Here is a 24,175-nt window from a genome sequence, read left to right on the forward strand (position 1 = left end):
TCTATAATGCAAACGATGGTATCCGTTCAGAACGGATTCGTCTGCATTATATTTCACAAAAAAAATCCAAGTGTGAAACTTAGACGGCTCCGTCCAGACTTTGCATTGAAAGTCAATGGGGGACGGATCCGTTTGAAATTGCACCATATTGTGTCAACTTCAAACGGATCCGTCCCCATTGACTTGCATTGTAAGTCTGGACGGATACGTTTGGCTCCGCACGGCCAGGCGGACACCCGAACGCTGCAAGCTGCGTTCGGGTGTCCGCCTGCTGAGCGGAACGGAGGCCAAGCGGAGCCAGACTGAGGCATTCTGAGCGGATCCGCATCCACTTGGGGCTGTACGGATGCGTTCGGGGCCGCTTGTGAGAGCCTTCAAACGGAGCTCACAAGCGGAACCCCGACGCTAGTGTGAAAGTAGCCTAACTACCGAATTTTTCACCCTATAAGACGCATCTAGGAAAAAAAATAAGAAAAATAAATATTTTTCATCAGACCTCAGCTCAGACCCTCAAATGTTAGGATCCCTATTCAGACCTCACATCAGACCCCCATGGTAATAAGACCCCCAATTCTGACACTAAAAATCAGACCCCTAGTGTTAAGACCCCCATTCAGACCTCAGACAAAAACAATAAATCAACTTACGCCTCCTGCTCCGGGGATTCAGCTCCTGCTCTTCTGGCTCTTCCTGCCGTGCACTGTCCTCTGACCGGACGCGCAGTGCGTGAGGTCACATTGCGTTGACATCCTCACGATGTGCGCAGTCACAGCACAGGGCGATGACCGACACGATACATTTTGGATTGTAGCTAGGCTAGAATCACGGGAGCGCAGGGGCTGGCTCGGTAGGCAAGTTTTACTAATTATCAATGGAAAAGTTGTTAGCCACATCAAGGGGGGGGGAAGATTTGGGAGTTGGCGTTAAATTAACAAAAACAAAAACTACACCTTTAAATGAATTTGGATAGAACTAATATAACTAAAACAGCGTTGAAATAATGGATGACATGGATTATAAAATTTCAAAACTGTTCAGCTTTAATTTTGTAAAGTCAGTGTCACTTTTATTTTATACCGAAAATTAGAAGGCGTAGACAAAAAACAACAACATAGAAAATATCAGTTCAAGACCAAGAGGAGACCAAGGCTGAGAGGACATGACCCTTCACAGGAAGAGAAATAAATAAAGGTCGCATTAAGAAGTGCTGGTGGTTGATCTTACAGTAGAATCCTGCATTGTGATGTCAGATTTGGTGAAGCACTGCGGTGATGGGCGCACGTACATGATATCGCACCCAGAATTTTTCAGCACATGGGTTATTCCTTAAAGTCTAGGAATTGCTGCAGTTTTTTCCGATGTTCTGAAGAAACAGGAACAGCACTTGGGGGAGAGAAACAGACCCAGGATTAATGCAAATATCTGATTAATAATTACGATACGACAGCCCCTCCCCGTGTCAGACTCTTACTGTATGTGCTCCCCAAACGTTGTGGTTATCCTGTAGATCGCGGTCTTCAGAGCGGATCGAACAGCGAACCTTTGCGTCTTGTAAGAAGAATCTACTAAACCCGATGCAGGTCTGGCTGGTTTGCTGGAGACATGTGGAAGTTTAAAATGCTTTTCTACAGCCTGGAATAGAAACGGCCCAAATAAACAGAAGCGCGTTTTAGGGTTTGTCCGTCTGCTGTACAAAATCCAAGAGTTACATGCAGATTCTGCCACAGATGTGAAAACGGTAAATTGTGCAGCATATAAATTATATATTAAAAATCAGCACCACATGTCGATTTCTATGTCTGTAGAGAACGCAGTGTAATTACAGCTCCTCCATTCACTTCAATCGGACGGAGTGCAACTACAACGGCTGCTTCTCATTCAAGGGATGTTGTGATTACACCACCCGCCACAGAAATGCTGATAGGTCATCAATATTGGAAACTGGATAATTCCTTTAAAAAGTGCACAACGATAATCTTAACATTTTCACAGCTAACTAGGGGGCTGACTGCAGTGTGTACAAGGACGCACCATCCATAAAGGTGAATACGTCCCTCCATTCCTGTACGGTCTCTTCTACAGTTTACGCATCGTAAGCAATCCCGGCTGGTGCGACTCACCTCTTGCAGAGTAAGAAATGTGGCCAGTATGGTGGAGAGGGTGGTCTGTACAACTCCCATCCTGTCTTCTAAGAAGGAAGCTGCCACTAGATGAGACAAAGCTGAAAAAGAGCAGAGAACAGGGACTATTATACAAATGAAGGGCGATTTCTGGAACTCCCATAGAGAGTAAATAGAGCGGCAGTGTGCAGGCCCATCCCACTGCTCCATTCATACAGCACCGAACTCCTGCTCTCGTTATCCGTTAGGCATCTTTCACACGGGCGTCGCGTGTGACGGCCGGATAAGGTGCAGGTGCGTCGTGGGAAAATGCGTGATTTTTCCGCGCGAGTGCAAAGCGTTTTAAATGCGTTTTGCACGCGCGTGAGAAGAATCGGCATGTTTGGTACCCAAACCCGAACTTCTTCACAGAAGTTCAGGTTTGGGTTAGGTGTTGTGTAGATTTTATTATTTTACCTTATAACATGGTTATAAGGGAAAATAATAGCATTCTGAATACAGAATACATAGTAAAATGTCCTGTGGATAGATCATCAATATCAGAAGCATGAAAAACCCCTCTAAGGACGAAAGATGATTTATGCCAAAAATTTATGTTCCTTCCACCCACTGAGGATAAATGGTCAAAAATCTGTATATTGCAGCAGTGGTGGATGTCAGCCCATGGCTTGGGCTCTGTACATATAGCGATATAGCCAAATCTGCCCTGTCAGTAAATAGCTGAGCCCAGGGCTCACTCACCTTCCAAAGCCCAAATGTGGATCTGTGAATCAGCAAACAGTTCCTGACTAGAGGCGTCTGGATGCTGCAGAGGAGAGAAAAAGAAGTAGGTAGACCTATACAAATACACATCATAAAAGAACCGTATATGGTCTATATCTGGGGGGCTCAACCTGTGGCCCTCCAGCTGTTGCAAAACTACAACTCCCAGCATTTCCTAATAGCTGTAGGCTGTCCGGGCATACTGAGAGTTGTAGTTTTGCAACAGCTGGAGGGCCGCAGGTTGGGCATCTCTGGTCTACATCATAATGGATTCTGGATGATTTCAGTACAAAAGCAGTGCTGTGAAATTCTTTAACCCCTTCCTGACATTTGATGTGTCATACATGTACGCAATAATGCTGGTGGTGGTGTATGGTGTGTGAGCTCAGAACCTGACCTAAACAAGGCGGGTGCCAGCTGTTATGCACCTTACACCGGCCTGCAAATGCCGAGATCAGAGAACTCCAATCCTGGCTGTTTAACCCCTCGGGTGCCATGGCCAATAGTGACCAAGTTAGACAGGGGGAGCGAACTCACAATGCTATACTGAGAGGTTGGGACAGCCGTTAAAAACAATAAGAACATTTAAAAAGTCTGTAACATGAAGGGGTTAATCCATCCTCCGAAAATACAGCACTTATGTGCTCGAGTGCAGGAAGTCAATCAGAAAACTTCTGACGTTAGATCTTGTGTTAGCGTCTTTTTTGTACCAATGCCTACCCTAGCAAGTGAGATTTATTACACTTTACTTTTCTATGACCATTCGATAATCCAAAATGTCTGATAATCTGAGCCCATTACTTCTGGATTAAAGGAAGGTCACTGAATTAATAGACTTAACGCTTACCTTGCTGAACAGATACATGAACAAAACTCGTTTTGACATGAAATGTCTGATCTAAGGAAAAAAATAAAAAGGAGTAAAAATTTGGAAATCCATTACACTATGCAAATAGTAGATGATACACAGACATTACTAATCCAGAAGTATTTTTATTGCCACATAGAGCACAAACTCTGTCCAGTTAGAGCATATGGACTTCACATTGGGAAGGGGGAGCAGAACAGAGAAATGCACCGTCAGATGCTGCACTTGGATGTGTTTATCTCAGATAAGAGATGTATACATAGAGTCTGCTTACCCTGGTCAGTTGGCTGTGTACACTGTGCAGCAGCCATGCTGGGGGATATGGCAGCTTCGAGTGAACAGGAGCTGAGCCGCAGGACATTAGCGCAGGAAACTACACCATGGACAGAACCAACAGCTGTTCAGTGGTACTAAACGGTTTATGAACCCCACCAATCTGATACAGATGCCCTGTCCTGAGGATAGGTCATCAATATTTAAAGGGGTTATCTAAAGTCTAACATGTCCCCCCCCCCCCCCCCCCCAATGCCCAGGCCCCTCATATAGACTATAGTTACCCTGCTCCCCAGCACACGCGTTGCTCCTGATCCCTGCATGGCCGCCACTGCATCTCCCCGTCGCACAGATCAAAACATCCCGCGATGGGGAGGGGGGGGGGGGGGGGGGGGGAGCAGGCCCAAAGGGGACGACTAGACTCCCTTTTGAGTACCAGGAAAGATTTTTAAAGGGATTGGTTATTTCCTTCACACCTATATACAGTTGCAAGAAAAAGTATGTGAACCCTTTGGTCATAAAATGTGATCTGATCTTCATCTAAGTCACAACAATAGACAATCACAATCTGCTTAAACTAATAACACACAATTATTAAATGTTACCATGTTTTTATTGAATACACCATGTAAATATTCACAGTGCAGGTGGAAAAAGTATGTGAACCCCTAAACTAATGACATCTCCAAGAGCTAATTGGAATGATGTGTCAGCCAACTGGAGTCCAATCAATGAGATGAGATTGGAGGTGTTGGTCACAGCTGCCCTGCCCTATAAAAAACACACACCAGTTCTGGGTTTGCTCTTCACAAGAAGCATTGCCTGATGTGAATGATGCCTCGCACAAAAGAGCTCTCAGAAGACCTACGATTAAGAATTGTTGACTTGCATAAAGCTGGAAAGGGTTATAAAAGTATCTTCAAAAGCCTTGCTGTTAATCAGTCCACGGTAAGACAAATTGTCTATAAATGAAGAAAGTTCAGCACTGCTGCTACTCTCCCTAGGAGTGGCCGTCCTGTAAAGATGACTGCAAGAGCACAGCGCAGACTGCTCAATGAGGTCAAGAAGAATCCTAGAGTGTCAGCTAAAGACTTACAAAAGTCTCTGGCATATGCTAACATCCCTGTTAGCGAATCTACGATACGTAAAACACTAAACAAGAATGGATTTCATGGGAGGATACCACAGAGGAAGCCACTGCTGTCCAAAAAAACATTGCTGCACGTTTACAGCTTGGATGTTCCACAGCAGTACTGGCAAAATATTCTGTGGACAGATGAAACCAAAGTTGAGTTGTTTGGAAGAAACACACAACACTATGTGCGGAGAAAAAGAGGCACAGCACACCAACATCAAAACCTCATCCCAACTGTGAAGTATGGTGGTGGGGGCATCATGGTTTGGGGCTGCTTTGCTGCGTCAGGGCCTGGACGGATTGCTATCATCGAAGGAAAAATGAATTCCCAAGTTTATCAAGACATTTTGCAGGAGAACTTAAGGCCATCTGTCCACCAGCTGAAGCTCAACAGAAGATGGGTGTTGCAACAGGACAACGACCCAAAGCATAGAAGTAAATCAACAACAGAATGGCTTAAACAGAAGAAAATACGCCTTCTGGAGTGACCCAGTCAGAGTCCTGACCTCAACCCGATTGAGATGCTGTGGCATGACCTCAAGAAAGCGATTCACACCAGACATCCCAAGAATATTGCTGAACTGAAACAGTTCTGTAAAGAGGAATGGTCAAGAATTACTCCTGACCGTTGTGCACGTCTGATCTGCAACTACAGGAAACGTTTGGTTGAAGTTATTGCTGCCAAAGGAGGTTCAACCAGTTATTAAATCCAAGGGTTCACATACTTTTTCCACCTGCACTGTGAATGTTTACATGGTGTGTTCAATAAAAACATGGTAACATTTCATTCTTTGTGTGTTATTAGTTTAAGCAGACGGTGATTGTCTAGTGTTGTGACTTAGATGAAGATCAGATCACATTTTATGACCAATTTGTGCAAGCGCATAGCACTTTGTACTACAGACTCATCTGGCTCCTTTAGTTGTCTGGCATCAGACTGTGGTTGTCAGAAGTGCTCAGTATCTGGTTGTAATCAGTTCAGGTCTCATCTCAATCACTGCCTGTGGCCAGAAGAACTGCAGCACAACACAGACCCGCACCTACCTGCTCCTTTATGTTCTGGAGCCATGCATACAGGATACGCTGCCCGTTGCTGCTGGCAGGGCTAGTGCTGGCTTTACGGGTTGGAGAAACTTCTGAGCCATTCCTCTGGATATCTGGGGGGAAAAAATATATATAATTATATATACTGTCCTTTAAAATGCCGGTTCACAGGATGGAAACAAAATGAAAACCATTATAGTTGTTAAGGAAGGGATAGATAGATTATATATATATATATATATATATATATATATATATAGACGTAGAAAAAGGGCAGCACTCCAATAAATAAAATAGCAAAAAACTTTATTTACCCATAAGGCTGTAGCGACGTTTCGGCTCTAACACAGGAGCCTTCCTCAAGCCAGGCTTGAGGAAGGCTCCTGTGTTAGAGCCGAAACGTCGCTACAGCCTTATGGGTAAATAAAGTTTTTTGCTATTTTATTTATTGGAGTGCTGCCCTTTTTCTACGTCTGCATCATTGGATTGGCTTTTATCCACATTGGGCTTTTTGCACCCTCCATTCCCTTTTCTCTGTGACGGTGCTGCCATCTTTTTTCTTTTTTATATATATATATATATATATATATATATATATATATATATATATATATATATATATATATATATATATATATATATATATATATATATATATATAAATAAACCTCCCCTCCTTCTATCATGCGCATTCCGGCAGCGCGATTACTATCGCGCTGTCCGGAATGCAAAGTGCTGCAGGCGGGAGATCAAAGGCTTCTCCCGCCTGTCAGCAAGTGGCGCAGCCCTGCTGTACGCTTGCATGGACGCGCGGGCTGGCGCGGTGACGTCATATCACCGCACCGGCCCACGTGTCTTTGCCCGTGGCGTGCGCACAGCACAGCGCATGCACCGCGGCCCGGGAGTGCAGGATATAAATATCTGGCAGCCCTGCCCTGGAGGTAAGAGAGCTGAGCCGCCCCCCTGCCTGAAGAGGATCACCCCTAGACGGACGAGCACCCCCTGGACAACGAGCATTGAGTATCCTTACCTTCCTTCTGTACCACCAACGATATTAACCCTTATTTTACCCTGTGCCCCATACCACTATTCCACCAATGATCTACCCTCTCCACCATCCCACCACGACCTTCCCTCTCCCTGATCCTAACCCCCAATATTCCTGCTGTACCCCTCCACCAACGATCACCCCTACCTCTACCCACTTTCCCTGATATACCCTTATTCCTGTACCACTGTTCCTACCATTAACCCCTACTATTCCCCTGTACCCCAGCATTCACTTGCAGGGTATTAACCCTTGCATTGCTGTATCCCTATCCTTCAGTTACCACCAATCCCCTACCCAAACCCTGCAGAAGCATTCCTGCTCCCTATTCTGTACCCCTGACTGTATTTCTGTGTCTGTGGCCTGCATTCACCCCTGCAGCACCACCGTTAACCCTCGTTGTTTCCTTAGGGATAGGATTAGAACCAGATGGGGTGGGCTGCTAATATATGTGTGTGTACTGTATTAGATAGCTTTGTGGGTGGAATTTGGGAACCGTGTAGTGTAGTTTAGTGCTGTATTTATAGTGCTGTATTGTCAGTATATTGCTTGCGTAGTGTACTGTAGGTATTAATAAATATCTGTAACGTGTGGTTATTAGCGATAGTTCAGTAAGGCGAATGCAGCTAGTTTAGTGATTAGCGTAAGGCAAAGTATAGTGAAAGTATTATTCCTTATTTATGGTATAAATAAACGGAGTCATCACTAGACGCCTCCTATTTATGAATATTAATTATTGATATGTGCATAAATATTAATAATTAATATTCCCCTTTACAATAGTCAATGGGGAACACAATATATCAGTATTGTACAATGTTCCTTTAATATCCTGTAGCTAAAAGGGGTTGGCCCAAGATTAAAACTGCTAGTTGAGAAGTGCCTGATCACTGTGGGTTCACCACACCAATCTGAGAATGGGGTCCTGTGTCCCCCAAGTGAATGGACAGGAGGTTGCACATGCGCTGTAACGCAAGGCCCTCTCGACTCCCGTGATTTGGGTGTGAATATAAGGGGGGGGGACCACTACTCCGAGTCCGCAGTGCAACCTCACACATACACTCAGGCTGCAATTTGAGCACAACACATACCTCAAACATTCACACAAGAAACACTGATGCCATAGGTGATAAGACCCAACACACACACACAGTCTACGGGATGGACGAAGGCAGTCAAGTGCTGTATTCTTCTCCATTCAAATCAGGGGCGGACTAGCCATAGACCCAACAGGGAAACTTCCCGGTGGGCCAATGTCCCCGACTACTGAATTCAACTGCATTGGCACCCTGAGACAGGGGCAGACTGTGAACATAAAGTGGCCTTGGAAAAAGAATTTACAAAGTGGTCCCGTTTTGTAGTCTGGTCCAAAATGACAGAAGACAGGGCCAGCAGTACCATATTCTGGCATATTATACCACCCCAGCAGAGCCAAATACCAGAGTGCATCTCAATATAATGCCCCAGCAGCACAAAATACATCCCTAAAGACTGCCACCGGTTGGCCAAAAGGAGGGCTCAGACGGCCCCATGGGCATCAGGCCACCAGGAAGTTTCCCTGTAGAGTTTATGGCCAATTCACCCCTGTCCTGAGGCAACAGGAGGAGGAGGGCATAACATGGCAGCTGACGCTGGCCAGCACAGAGTGGCAGTTTTTGGGGAGGTATTTTGTACTGCTGGGGCAGCATTTTCTGATTGGGTGGTATAATGTGCCGCAATCTGGTATTGCTGGTCCCACCTACTTGTATTGACCCAACCTTCTGTCAGTTTAGACCCGACCAGAAAATGGGGCCACTTTTAGTTTTTTTTTTTCAGGGCCACTTTAGTTTCCAAGTGCGCCCGTGATTCTAACAGGGGACATAGCACCACCGCTCTCATGAATGGGGGGGGGGGGGTTCCCTTTGATCAGACACTTGTGTAACCTATGGATAGAGCTACATAATCTAGAAAAACTCAAGGGGATGTCATATTATGCAGACAGCCACAAGGAGCATGAATTCAGGTAGGAATGCACATGGGAAACTCTTACATTATAGGGAAATCCCTTTAAAAACACCACCAAAAGCTCTGTTTTGAAAGGTTTGTTCTAATCTAACAGTTGAAGCGCCGCGGCCAAACCTGCATATGCAAGCAAACCTATTCACTCGCCTTGGTCACACGTCCACAGCTTTGCACCTCTCCTTACAACGTGGGGACTCTGTACAGATCCATGCCACGGGGAATTTTGGTCCATAACACCAGCGATGCGACCAACTGCAGGAGACGCAAAAGGGCTACCAGAGTCCCACGCTGCTTTGAGAGAGGCACCAGGCTTCAGCAGTAAAGGGATCGGGGTCCGGGGAGTCGGAACAACGTTTGGTGAAGGGTCAACAGTGTCATTAATAAAAGATGCTCCTAAAAAAATAAAAAAATAAAAATAAAAAAAGATAATTAAAATGTAAATCAAACCAATATATAGAAGCAGAAGGTTATGTAGTACAACTCTAGATTTTTTTTTTTTACTTTGATAGATAACGAGACACCTACAAGATGGAGACTCAGTAGATGAATTCTATGCATACAGTAAAGTATATCTCAATTCTTTAGGCGATTTCCTTTATCAGACATTTATGGCATATCCCATGGATATGGCATAAATGTCTCAGGTGGGAATATCCCTTTAAGAGTATAAAACAGAACATATCAAAAAGGTACAGAGTCTGGCACACAGTAAAATGAAGGAAATGCATCAAACTGACAAAATAAGTATGAGTATATATGTGTATGTGGGGAAGGGGCAAGACTACCATGTGCACCAAGACTCTGCCACAGAGTAAGCCAACGAGCAGGTGGTATAACGTTAGACTAGTCAGTCTAAAGATGAACCAAGTGAATCATCCAGCATCAGATACTGTGATACATATAACACGTCCATAAACTGTCCAGCCCATGGGTCTGCAGCCTTCGGCACTCCAGATGCTGTGAAACTACAACACCCAGCATGCACACTTGCTTAGCTTTTCTATAGAGGGGAATAGAGCATGCTTGAAGATGTAGTTTCACGACAGCTGGAGTGCTAGACGCTGCCGACTCCTGGTCTAGTCTATGACCCGTTCTTGTATAATCGAGCAGTGGATGAAAGATACCCGATTATCGGCAGCACATCTACCTGTGTAATCAGGGGTGTGCTGAAGATAGTCAAGAGAACAAAGGAGCAAGGAATCCTTCCTCCCGCACTCGGTTTGCATCGACCTGTGTAATCAGGGGTGCGCTGGAGATAATGAACAGAACAATACAAGGGAGCAAGGAATCCTTTGCATCAAGTGCCGATGGATGCTTTAGCATCTTCCCATACACTGGGCAGTGTAATCCCACCATTCGTTTACATTGTCTAATTATTAGAAAGGATTAGTAAACAAGGCCCATTGATTTCAGCAAACACCACATCTGGTACATTGCTAGGAGGGTATACCCGAGCTGCTTGAAGAAGACGATGAGGGTCTGAGGCGTCCATTACTTGCAGCAGCTTCCTGATAAGCAACGAGCCTTGATGTCAAATTGTTCAGGACACCCAAGCACTCCCTAGAGATAGCGACCCAATTGTGAGGATGTCCTCCTGTCAAACATTGAGGGAAGCAGGTCAAATTCCAGTCTGGTAGACAGTCAAGAGAATGGGGCCCTGACTTTCACATGTGACTGAGCAGTCCATACCTGGCTGGCTGAGGCTGAACACTTCTTGTCTTCGAGACGGAGAATATTGAGAGAGAAGCATCACGTCTTGGAAGGCCAGATACTAGAGAGGACAAAGAAAATACATCAGTGGGATTACAGGACTTCTCATCTCTGTCTGTCTGTGTAGAAGAGGCAATCTGGACAAACAAATTACTGAATTTAGTTAAGTAAGTGAACCCTTTTGAATTACAAGGATTTCTGTATTGATTACATATACAATGTGGTCTCATTGTGGTCTATGTCACAATTATAGACTAGCACAGGGATGCTCAACCTGCGACCCTCCAGCTGTTGCAAAACTACAACTCCCAGCATGCCTGGACAGTCTACAGCTATTAAGGCATGCTGGGAGTTGTAGTTTTGCAACAACTGGAGGGTCGCAGGTTGAGCATGCCTGGACTAGCACAATGCAATTAATCTATCAACACACAAAAACTGTTGGACCGTTCTTTTCTTTTATCAAGAACATTCGGGAAGATTTACTAATGCCAACTGTCTCACGCGGTAAAGATTCTAGATGGTACGTTCACTACATATAATTCGTATCACACGGCCTGAAAATAATAAAGTATTTATTAATGTCTGATTAAAACGGGAAAATTCTGTACATCACTTTCGTGAATTTCAGGCTCCATGTAGTCCAGGATAATAATAGACCCGCGACATAACACACAGTCTGGACTAAATCCTAATCCTGCTGGCACATTTGTGCTAATCTCTGCAGGAGAAGGAGTCAGGACACGGTTCTTGTATTGTAACCAGGCCCAGGTCCTACCTAGCGCTCAACAGCAGAGCATCTGATCGTGAATTGAGGCTGGAGGCCCCGTTAAGAATGGAGTCTGTATCGTCTTCCAATCTCATAAACTGTTAGGGTGTGTGAATGATCTCACACACCCCATCAGGACATCCAAAAGTACAGCCCCCACACAGTATTCAGTGTCTCTATAGCTGCTCAGTCTGCCTGCCCGCTCATGCAGAGTCGCACTGGGTCTAGGTATCGGACCGCATTCACACTTCCAGGTCAGCCGGTGCGCTGCCTGACACTTGATAAGCTCCCTGCCTAAAGAGCCGGGTCCTGGATGGAGATCAACGGCTCAACGCGTTTCTACATGACATAGTCTGCCCCGTGTCATCAGGAGCAAAGGTCTCACGGGTACAGATACCTAGGTCATATAATACTACAGTGCTGTGTAGTGCAGCTTCAGGTCATCAAAGGGACCATCATGAGAGTGTATGGAAGGTGCATACATGTAGTAAAAACTAATCAAAGGGAGGGTTTGGATGTCTAGCTATAGAATCCTGGAAGTCACTGCCAGCACCACCCTCTATGGCGTACATATGTAATACTAGGGTCTGAAGAAAATCTGTCTTTTTATAGATGATATATATATATATACTCACCCTTAGTAGTGGAAAATTACAGCTCAACATGTTTGGGAGACATTTTGCTGCTTCTTCGGGAAAAGCAGTCTGCACAGGAAACACGCGGGCCTAGAAATACAGAAGAGCATATTAGCAATTATATACGGCCATGGAAGGACACTGTGGTGAATTCCGTCAAAGCCTTTATAACGGAAATGAAAATGTAGGTTTGTGGCAGTAGAGGCGAAATGTTCAGCACCTTAGTATGGCGAGCTTACTTTACAGAAATCGCAAACATTCTGCCTCATTTACCAAAACTGTCTAAGGCGACTTTACTTTCACACTAGCGTTTTTGCCGGATTCGGCAGGGTTCAGCAAAAACGCTTCCGTTACTGATAATACAACTGTCTGCATCCGTTATGACCGGATCCGGTTGTATCCTCTTTAACATAGCCAAGACGGATCAGTCATGAACTCCATTGAAAGTCAAAGGGGGGACGGATCAGTTTTCTACTGTGTCAGAAAACGGATCCATCCCCATTGACTTGCATTGTGGGTCTTGCTCCGCATCCCATGATGGAAAGAAAACCGCAGCATGCTGTATGAGAACGAAACCAAACGGAATGCTTTTTTTCCGGTATTGAGACCCTCTGACGGTTCTTAATACCGGAAAATAGAAACGCTAAGTGAAAGTGAAAGTAGCCTAAGAGAATTGGTCCTCTTGCCCATGGCCAACACAGCTCTGGATACATAAGGCCTCACACAGCGGGTCCGCAACATGTGGGCGCCGGCCGTGTGCTCACAACATCACGGATGCAGACCCATTTTCTTGAATGTGTCCGCAATCTGGAAGGTGCAGTGCGGAACGGAGGTACGGAACACCACAGAAGCACAACACGTTAAATTTATTTGTGGTGCGGACAGATCACGGACGCTTTCAAGTTGAATGGGTCTGGATGAGTTTGTGGAATCCGCACGGATGTAGCCCGTGCATTGGGGACCGCAAATTGCGGTCCCCAATGCACGGAACGGCCGAGCATGAGCCCTAAAGCTGTGCTGCAGTGGGCAAGAAGGTCAGTTTATCCATTAAGACAGTTGTGATAAATATTCACGCACTGGGACGGGGCCCCTAGACATTTTCAACATTAGTAATTTCCTGTGTGAATCGCATCTATCCTACTGACCTCTGTAGTGTAGATCTGGAAGAGCAGCCATGCAATACACCAGGTGGTGAGAAGAAACACGCCAGACAGCCACATCTGGTAAAATAGTGACAAGTCAAAAAGTCCACGAAGAGTATCCAGTGGAGGCAAATGTCTGCATGGAAAGGAAATAATCACAGGTCTGTGACTGCTGTACTATGATGCATATATTACTAGGGATGTACAACATGTGGCCCCCCAGCCATTGCTTACAACCCCATATTTTGGGACTCTCCACAGTCCGGCACTCCAGAGAGGAAGAGACGAGGTGGAGAAGCAGCTGCACATATGTGCTCTCTTCACTGTAGCTTCCCCCTCCCCCGGGATTCCCACCAACTACAATGGAAGCTGCTGGACTTCTGTGTGGCTACCTTAACTCTCTGGAGTGCCCAACAGAGGATCCCGAAGTTCAAAAAGTGGAACACTGACCTATCAAAATGAACATCATATGCAACCCAATAAATAAAGTCCCCTTTAAGTTTTATTGCGTCCCTTAGGAGTGGTTTGGTTGGACCCTTGGACCAAAAAGGATGCGCACCCCCTGGGTTAATGTATCTGTATAGTAAAAAATACTCACGGATTCATTTGAAGGTTCAGAACTGCCTGAATCCATTTCCGTGGAATATAACCTGGAATAAAAGACCACGTTTATGAGACATGCGAGTAGATTTTACCTATACGTGTGTAAGTAAGAGATTACAGTAACGGGCATACCCAGGAAGAAATAGACAGCGGTGAAATTCCGGGCCAGGTACAGAGACCAGACACAGCAGTGCTTCAGAAGCCTCGGGACACTCTGGCGGAACTGCAAATACTTGAATTGCTTAAAACGAAAAGAAAACGGTTAATAACGTGAGCTTCGTCCAAGTAAATTTTAGCTCTAGATGTTAAATCTATTATATACTGCAACACAACATTTACATTGGAGTCAGACATTGGCGAAACCTGCAGATTTGCACAGCGAGATTTCATAATGGATTACAGTACTGAAACCGCATGTCAGCTCAGTGTTCATCTGCTACATATGTCCATAGCCTTAAAGAAGGCCTGTCACCCAAAAATGCAATGCTGTGTAATCTGCATGTTATAGAGCAGGAGGAGCTGAGCAGATTGATAGATAGTTTTGTGGGTAAAGATTCAATATAACTTGTAATTTATATCTTTGCGATTTCTGACTTCATTGTACACGGGGGAGGTGTTATCAGTGATTGATAGCATTCTCTGTGTAAGTGTGTATACAGAGATAGCTGTACACGGAGGTGTTATCAGTGATTGGTAGCATTCTCTGTGTAAGTGTGTATACAGAGATAGCTGTCAGTCACTGATACTTGTACACGGGGGAGTGACTGACAACCCCTTTAAGTTCTTTATCCCTTCCTTCTAGGCACGGGTACAGTTTATAAAATTGAGAGAACAATGGGGTTATCATTACAACTCTAAAATCACAGACACCCACACACAGAGCTCCTGCTCTTCTCTACTAACGGCATCTCTTCTGCTAGTAACGATGGGATTACACACACGTGTTACTGGCTGTGAGTACAGCGATAGGCCACACCGCCCTGGCAATTACAACCTGAAACAATGGAAAGTCCCAAGTGCAGCCCGGATATTACAAGTAATCTTCAAGCAGTACCCACGGCCACTGACGTGCGTGAAATAGCACCCTAAGGTATTAAAGTACACGACGGTATCCATTTCGCGGACGGCAAATTGTGGATACACAAAATACAGAGTGCCGCCTTTTTTTTTTTTTTGCAGACCCATTGACTTCAACGAGTCCCTTGTCTGCATTTGGCGGACATATTCTGACAGTTCAGCGTGCTTTGTGCATTGGTATATTCATTGCGCAAAGTGCGGACCACAGACCCATTAAAGTCAATGGGTCCACAAAAAATGCGGATGCAAAATAACTATATTTTGAAGACGGCAAAATACATAAAAGGTCATAAAGCTGACGCATAAGGCAAAGGATGTAGATCAGGGCACTGCAGAAAGAGCAATCTCCATGGATCCAGTGAGGAGCAGAATACATAGAGCACGGATATATAGGCTGGAATATAACCGATACGCACGGGTCAGTTCTTACCTGCACCGATGGAAAAGACAAGCAGCTCATATTGTGAATAAAATACAGCAGGCTGTAACTATACCCCATGAACCCTCCAGTCAGCAGCAGGAAGAGGTAACGCTCATTCAGGCACATCGCCTGGCTGCTGGCTTCATGACTGCTGGGGAGAAAGGACATACAGAATTATATACCAACGATACGTCTCTACCTTATTAGCCACATACCTTCCTAACTCACCTGGGGTCTAGACTGCACGGAACGGCCAAGCCCTGATGTGGACTCTGACCCAGGACTGTGCAGCACCAAAACACCAGCACCCCCATAAAGGCGTGCACGACGGAGTGAAGCACATGCTGGGGAAGCAGGATGAGTCCAATCAAGGAGAGCCGGGAACTGGCGATGGAAGGCACCACTGTGGATGAGAGCGACAGAATCATATAGAGATCATACAGGTGGAGGCCACGGAGCATCCCTGCTGCTGCACAAGAACCCAAAGGACCCTTTCAGACGAGCGGCTGTCACGCTGCGGACTCGCAGCGCAGCACCCGGCCTGGCCTTCCAGTACTGCCGGGGTCACATAGCATCATAAATCAGTATAATGCTATGTGACCCTTAGAGGTCTGGAATGTATTGCATAACACTGACAGTATTAGGTCAGTGTTATCCAGTACATTCCAGACCTCTAAGGGTTACATAGCATCATAAATCAATATAATGCTATGTGACCCCAGCAGTGCTGGAAGGCCAGGCCGGGTGCTGCGCTGCGAGTCCGCAGCGTGACAGCCGCTCGTCTGAAAGGGGCCAAAGAGTCAGCAGCGCACTTATAGGAACGCGCTCTCTGAAAGACATTTTGCATAAGGAGTCTGACCTTTATCAAGTGATCTTTAAAGGGGATGAATCAAAATCAGAAATTGTGAATAGATCATTTTTTTTATAATTGTATATTTATTATTAAGTAAACAAAGATGAAAATAGACTTTTACAGTAGAATAATGCACAAAAGTACAAAGTAAGGGTGATACATATGCCCATTCAACATGTATGTGATGTATTTAGTGTAACACTTGATAATAGTCAGTGATGAAGAATGGAAGACCAATCAAAAATAAAGCAATAACATGGACTAACTGAGACCGTGTCCATCTGAAACCAGTCCAACCAAGGACTACTAAGCAATGTATCTTAAACAAAAATACATCAGGAAGGAGCGGGAGAGCCTTAAAGACCCAAAAGCCCGGAGCTTCTCATCCAATAATGCCTAACCCAACAAATAACCAACAGACAAGACAAAAGACATAATGGGAGGGGGGGGGGGGGGGGGGGGGAACATTCCTTTCGTGGTGGTTCGGGACTTTTCCAAGCTCGGGAGACTAGACAACGAGCTGCTGTTAGTATCAGTAGCAGTAGCTTGAGTGCATGTTTTTTAACTTATATGGGGACCACATTGAGCAGGAAGGACATAGGATCACTCAGGAGGGCGCCTACTCCGATCTAGTAGGGGCATATCTTGGGACAGTCCCAAAAAATGTGAGGCAACGTACCCCTATGTAATGCATCCCTATGTTTCACTGAATGCATCCTGACACAATCCGTATCGTTCGTGTGAAAGGGTTCTTACCTGGTGACCTCTTTTTCAGCTGCAGATCTGCCAATTTCCAGGCTCCAAGATGGCCGTGCCGTTTCTCAGATTACCTGATGCATTAGGGTTGTAGCGGGTATCGAATTAGCGATACCGGGATTTGACATTTACCGATACTAGGCTGCGCAGCCTAGTATCAAAGTACATGGCGCACGCTGCTCTCAGCGCGCGCCATGTTCTCCTCAGCAGCACAGGGGAGAAGGAGTCTCTCCCTCCCCCTGTGCTCCTGCTGCCAATAAGAAGAGAGAGGGGTGGAGGAGGGGAGGGGCTTTGGCCACTGCACCACCAATGATAACTCACCCATTAATACAAATATAGGAGGCAGGTGTCGGCGGCAGAATCACATAGCTGGCACCCAACCTCTATGACAGGGCACTGCGATCCGCGGCAGTTAACCCCTCAGGAGCGGCACCTGAGGGGTTAACTGCCACGGAGCGCAGAGCCCTGTCATAGGTCGGGTGCCGGCTATGTGATTCTGCCGCCAGCACCCGCCTCCTGTATTTGTATTAAAAGGTTACTTATCTTCATTGGTGGCGCAGTGCGCCCCCCCTTCCCACAGTACTAAAAACATTGGTGGCACAGTGTGCCCCCCCCCCAGTATTAAAAACATTGGTGGCAGTGCACACAGGGTCCCCTCCTCCTCATTGGTGGCAGTGGCAGCTTCCGATCGGAGCCCCAGCAGTGTAATCCTGGGGCTCCGATCGGTTACCATGGCAGCCAGGACGCTACTGAAGCCCTGGCTGCTGTGTGTACTATGCACAGGACAGCAGGGAGAGTGTGAGGTCCTATTCACCCTAATAGAGATCTATCAGGGGGAATAGGACAAGGTATTAAAAGATCCCAGGTTCTAACCCCTAAGGGGGGGAAATGGTTATTAAATAAAAAGTAAAAGTATAAATCACCCCCTTTCCCAATTTTACATATAAAATATATAAACAATAAACATTATATATCGCCACGCCCAAAAAAGTGCGAGCTATTAAAATAAAAAAATATATATATATCTTCTATGCGGTGAATGCCGTAACAGAAAAAAAATTTAAATAAAAACAGCGCAATTCGCAATTTTTTTTGTCACCTTGTCCCCCCCCAAAAAATACGATAGGACTGTTTGATTATGGGCCAGACGTTCCATAAAATGCGAAATGCACGCTGCTTTTTTTGGTGTTTTATTTTTTTTTTCACGTGGTATCGAAATCTAATCAAAATGTTGGTATCGAAACAACCCTATGATGCATACTGTGCATTTGGTAACCCAAGACACTTCCCGTTGCCCACGGATTGCCCGCACTGCTCCCATAGGATTTATTTTTATTTTTTACTTATATTGGGCCCCTGAGGTTTGTAGTGCAAGCCTGTTTACATGCCTATCCACCATTGCTTTAGCTGGTGGTTAAAAAAGAGTTGACCAGACTTTTACTATCGATGACCTATCCTGAGGACAGGTAATCGATATCAGATTGGCGGGGGTCTGACACCCGGCACCCCCGCCGATCAGCTGTATGAGGAGACGGCGCACGCAGTGTACGTGTGCGGCCTCCCTTCTCTCTTCCTGCTCGGCTGCGGCGATCTACGGCAGAGACCATAGACAGCAGCAGTGGACAGGAAGAGAGAAGGGAGACGGCACGCGTACACTGCGCGCGCCATCTCCTCATACAGCTGATCGGCGATCTGCTATTAATGACCTATCCTGACGATAGGTCATCAATATTAAAAGCCCAGACAACCCCTTTAAGCTGGGTTCACACCTGAGCGTATTCGATAAGCGCTTTTTACAGGCGTTTTTATCGGGTGTTTTTGAAGCTTTTTGAAAACGCGCGTAGTACGCGCGTTTGCGTGATTAATCCAATGAAAAACTGCCACAATACGCGCGACAATATGCCCCAAAGAAGCTCCTGTACTTCTTGGGGCCTAGGGCGTTTTACAGTGCGTTCGTACGCGCTGTAAAACGCTCAGGTGAGAACCATGCCCATAGGGAAACATTGGTTTTTGCCCGTTGAGCGTTTTACAGCGCGTAGGAACGCGCTGTAAAACGCGCAGGTGTGAACCCAGCCTTAAGCATGTGCAGACGCAATATGTGTGCAGCCGGATTTACAGAGAAATGGGTGGGGCCCTGCCGCAACAAAGCTCGGCCGATGCTGCTGGTGAGCATGTGTAGCGGCACTGGTATGAAGTACTACATGGACTGGTGGCTACAACATTCTATATTCAAGATACAAAGGGAGCGATGCGGCAGCTGGGGGAGGGCAAATGAAGAAGATGATGAAGTGTGCCTCCTCTGAATCCCTCCACTATCACCCCTGTCAGCATGTGTCTATGAAGGGAACGTGGATAGAAAGCTACAAAAATTAAGTAAAGTTTTCCAATTTAGTTTTAGTGTAATGCTTCACTGTCTCACCTGAATGGAACTGCACATTGAAAGAACATTCAATAACCTGCAGGATACAGAGCAGCAGCAGACAGAAGACGGTGGAACTGCTGAGCGTGTCCTTTATGGCATCTACAGAAAGAAAGAAAGCCACAATTACAGAGGAGCGGTCCCCTCTCCTGACAGGTCTGTTGTAGTAACTACTCGCATTCCCCTTGTAATAACAATTCTGAAGCATCTATTCTTATGACAGTATGGTGTGCTATTCCTCTATTATTCCTTCTAGAAGTTATGACCAAGTTGTCAGCAGCCTGCAATTAAGGTAAAAAGTGGTGTTACCAACTGGGGCGGGGTGTCCCTGCAGTCTGACACCATCTAATCACTGCTGCCAGTGTCAGACTTTGCAGGGTCACACCCTTTGGACCTTCATTGTAAACGGTTGGCAATTATTTATAACTTCTAACAGGAATAATAAAGGAATGGTAAAACAGAGTCATAAGAACAGAGGTTCCAGAATTATTACAGGGGAATGCAAGTAGTTACTAAAACAGACACGTCAGGAGATGGGACAGGTGTAAGAATAACATATCCACATAGACATGACCAATTATTTTATGGACTTTCACGATGGCAAACTCCTTGTATAGTAGGAATATACCGAAACTGAAGAACCTGAATAGACATGGGAGTTTTAGGTTAGGGCGTGTGATTTTACTAAAACCCAAGTATGAAAATAAAAAGTCTCCTTTAAAAAGTGATATGGGCGTTCTTATCAAGAGGACCCTCTTCTGAAAATGAAAGCGTACGGCCATCAGCAGTGCTCACCGCGAGAAATTACAGCCAAACCTTTATTAGCAGCGGCCTCTGTGTTACACATCAGAAACACAAATATAAGACCAAATAAAGTAAAAAACAAACAAATATATATATAGGCATCCCTTCCACATGGACAAGATATATGGAGAGGTTGTCTGATACACACTTCTCCCACCGGCATTAAAGGGCATCTGTCAGCAGTTTTGTACCTATGACACTGACTGAACTGTTACATGTGCGCTTGGCAGCTAAAGACATCTGTGTTGGTCCCATGTTCATATGTGCCCGCATTGCTGAGAAAAATGATGTTTTAATATATGCAAAGGAGCCTCTAGGAGCAACAGGGGCGTTACCGTTACACCTAGAGGTTCTGCTCTCTCTGCAACTGCTGCGTCCTCTGCAGTTTGATTGACAGGATCAGGTGTGATGATGTTTTCACTGTCTGCTCCTGTCAAAGTGCACAGGACGCAGCAGTTGCAGAGAGAGAGCAGAGCCTCTAGGTGTAATGGTAACGCCCCCGTTGCTCCTAGAGGCTCCTTTGCATATATTAAAACATCATTTTTCTCAGCAATGTGGGCACATATGAACATGGGACCAACACAGATGCCTTCAGCTGCCAAGTGCACATGTAACAGGTCAGCCGGTGTCATAGGTACAAAACTGCTGACAGATGCCCTTTAAAGGAGATATGCCATGAACATCATTTATCACCTATCCACAGGGTAAGTGATAACTGTAGAATCACTGGGATCCCCATTAATCACTAGAATGGGAGTCCTGGGATCCCTTTCTGGAGGCATATGAATGGAGCGGTGGTCACCCATGCGCCCTGCCGCTCCATTCAAACTCTATGGAAGGCAGCCAAGTACAGTGCTCAGCTGTGTCTGTCAGCGCCACAGAAAGTGAATGCCGCGGCGGTAAGCATGCTTCACCACCACTCCATTCAAACTTCTCAGGACCCGTTCTAGTGATCAGTCTTAGGTTACTTTCACATCAGCGGTTTCCTTTCTGGTATTGAGATCCGTCACAGAATCTCAAAACCAGCGGAAAACTCTTCAGTTTTGTCCCCATTCATTGTCAGTGAGGACAAAACTGAACGGAACGCAGAAGAATGCATTTTGTGCTGTAATGTTGCGGTCCCACGCCGGAGACAAAACTGCTGCAAGCAGCATTTTTGTGTGCGTCGTGGGATACTGATCAAGATGGATCCGGCATGAAACACAATGTAAGGCCTCATGCACACGGCAGTTGTGTGTTTTGCGGTCCGCAAAAATCGCAGTTGGCATCTTTGTGCACGGACAGCCATTAATATAACTGCCTATTCTTGTCCGCAAAACACAGACAAGAATAGGACAGGTTAAAAAAAAATTACCGAGCAACGGATGCGGACAGCACACGGAGTACTGTCCGCATCTTTTGCAGCCCCATTGAAGTGAATGGTTCTGCACCCGAGCTGCCAAAACTGCGGCTCGGATGCGGACCAGAACGACGGTCGTGTGTTTTTCTGGACATTTTTCTGGCGCCCATTGACTAACGGTTTTAGTGCCGGATCCGTCTTGTTCATTTTAGAGATCATACAACCGGATCCTTTCAGATGCAGACGGTTGTATGATCATAACAAAGCATTTTTGCTGATGCCCGACGGATCCAGCAAAAACACAGATGTGAAAATAGCCCTAGTCCCAATGGTAGGGCGCCCCCCCCCCCTAAATCATCTCACCTATCCAATGGATAGCCTGTGAGTTATAGGAGAGTTTACATCAACATGCTGACCGCTGGGGGTCTGACCACTGACACCATTCTAATCCTAAAACAGGGGTGACGGGTCAACAATTGTCAGGCCATAAAATCCCATACAAGGAATCAAAATCTGGCAGACCCATAAAAAAAATTCTGAAGAATCATAATTAGTGTTGAGCGAACTTGTGCTTTGAGTTCAGCGTCTAAAGTTCGGGATATCGAAGAATCCCGTTATGGTCCGTGGTAGAGGAATCCATAACGGGATTCTTCGATAACCTGAATCCGAACTTTAGACGCTGAACTTAAAACACAAGTTCGCTCAACACTAGTCATAATGAGTCTGGTGCTTCCATCATGGAACCTTTATAATCAGAACTAATGTGAACACAGCCGTAGACCACCTTCTTCTGGGGCAGAGCCACCACTGACCTCCTTGACTCACAGATCACCTACCTGTCAGGCATTGTGCTGGATGGAAGATGTGGAATTTGCTCAGACAGATGAAGGCCAAGCAGCTCAGGGGTAACAAGATGACCACCCACGAAAGGCTGGCGGCCACTCTCCATCTCAACACCTGCGGGAAAGCAAGCAGCAATATGATTACGGCCATATTTTATTGAAAGGAGGTCCTCTCCTCAAAAGTCAATCTACAGAAACCACCAGCAACACCTGGCATGAAACGTAGGTACAGACTACAAGGCTGCACCAAGTTCTCCAGAGCAGGAGCCTCCCTATACAGAGGCTCGTAGGCCAGAAACTCCATAGCGGTCCCTTAGGGCCGCGGTCCACAAATCATAAGGACCAAACAGATGATTGTGTGCATAAGCCCTTTAAAGGGGGTCTCCGGTCATCAATATCAGATCGGTGGGGGTCCGACACCCGGCCACCCCCGCTGATCAGCTGTATGTGCGTACACGCCATAGACAGCAGCAGCCGAGCAGGAAAAGAGAAGGGAGACGCACGTGCGCACATACAGCTGATCAGCGGGGGTGGCCGGGTGTCGGAACCCCCACCAATCCTGAGGATAGGTCATCAATATTAAAAGACCGGAGACCCCCTTTAAGTGCACAGTAGTCTGTAGTCAGTCTATGGACTGCAGACCCCAGGCTGTCACGACTCAGACTGCTGACAGATCTAATAGGAAGTCTCTTTCTGCCAGGCACCAGGTCCCTCCATCAATGCCTACAGCTCACCAGGTAATGCAAGACTACAACTCCAATCATGGCCTGCTACGATGGGAGCTGTCATTTTGCAACACCTGGAGGCAACGTATTAAAGGCGCTCAGGTGGACGACATTCACAACAGGTTTAGGAGACATCAGTGACGTCCTCTCTAATCCTCGGCTATTGTGAAACTACAACTCCCAGCATGCTACAATCACTTCTATGAGAGTTCCAAGAAGAGCTGAGTAAGTGTGCATGCTGGGAGTGGTTGTTGTTTCACAACAAGTGGATTGCCGGAGGTTACTGAGCCCACGCTATAGTCTAGGGCGGATCTCACCCCGGGGGGCACAGGCCAGGTCTTCGGGGGGCACTTATTACAGCAGTGTATTATAGACCAGGGGTACTTTATTGGAATTGGGCAATGTTCCCGATCTGTGTCTCCCCAGCTACAACTTCCATCGTGCCCTGACAGTCGGCAGCTATGAAATGATGGGAGTTGTAGTTTTGCAACACTTGGCTGACGATCACTGGAATGCAGTCATAGCAGGACTTTCTATGGCATGGCTGGGACTTGCAGTTCTCTGCCCGGACATAACACTATGCAGGAGGACAAAGCTCGGATACGCTGCAGGCAGAACGCTCCACCGGCCCCGCTCCCTCCCCGGGCTCCGTTACCTTTCTCTCTCCGATCCAAGTCATATCGGCGCCGCTTCCCACATTCAAACACTCAGCGCGGCGTGAAAGGAGAAGGACCCTTCCAGGGCTGTCCACTGCACTGCCTATGTGAAAACTGCCTATAGAACATATGTAAGGCTGCCCCGGCACATGCCTGACGGACTTGCTACTGAGGAC

General features: G+C 46.1%; 1 protein-coding gene across 2 annotated transcripts; it reads right to left on the reverse strand.

The window, feature by feature from the left end:
- Positions 1–1,036: 1,036 nt before the first annotated feature.
- Positions 1,037–24,138, reverse strand: NDC1 (NDC1 transmembrane nucleoporin). Of its 2 annotated transcripts, none has more exons than XM_040408142.1 (18): positions 23,999–24,138; positions 22,613–22,733; positions 19,634–19,735; positions 15,834–16,008; positions 15,615–15,753; positions 14,240–14,348; positions 14,103–14,154; positions 13,508–13,640; positions 12,363–12,452; positions 10,941–11,022; positions 10,702–10,845; positions 9,399–9,644; positions 6,203–6,315; positions 3,730–3,780; positions 2,862–2,925; positions 2,121–2,221; positions 1,472–1,632; positions 1,037–1,383 (listed from the first exon to the last, which is right to left on the reverse strand). In XM_040408142.1, exons 1-18 carry the CDS (start codon positions 24,020–24,022, stop codon positions 1,320–1,322), a joined length of 1,971 nt encoding a protein of 656 aa, XP_040264076.1. In that variant the 5' UTR covers positions 24,023–24,138; the 3' UTR covers positions 1,037–1,319. The 2 variants fall into 2 exon arrangements, with proteins under 2 accessions (XP_040264076.1, XP_040264075.1); XM_040408141.1 differs by having other exon boundaries at positions 15,615–15,756.
- Positions 24,139–24,175: the final 37 nt, after the last annotated feature.

The sequence above is a fragment of the Bufo bufo genome, chromosome 9 (assembly GCF_905171765.1).
Source record: "Bufo bufo chromosome 9, aBufBuf1.1, whole genome shotgun sequence".
In the NCBI taxonomy this organism is placed as follows: domain Eukaryota; kingdom Metazoa; phylum Chordata; class Amphibia; order Anura; family Bufonidae; genus Bufo; species Bufo bufo.

Bases quoted from the DNA above. Each gene is read 5' to 3' on its own strand.
- NDC1 (XM_040408141.1), bottom strand. From the start codon at position 24,022: ATGACTTGGATCGGAGAGAGAAAG. The intron at 14,155-14,239 runs GTATGCCCGTTA...CTTTTATTCCAG, and splicing joins CGCTGTCTATTTCTTCCTGG to GTTATATTCCACGGAAATGG. The intron at 12,453-13,507 runs GTCAGTAGGATA...CTGTATTTCTAG, and splicing joins TCCAGATCTACACTACAGAG to GCCCGCGTGTTTCCTGTGCA.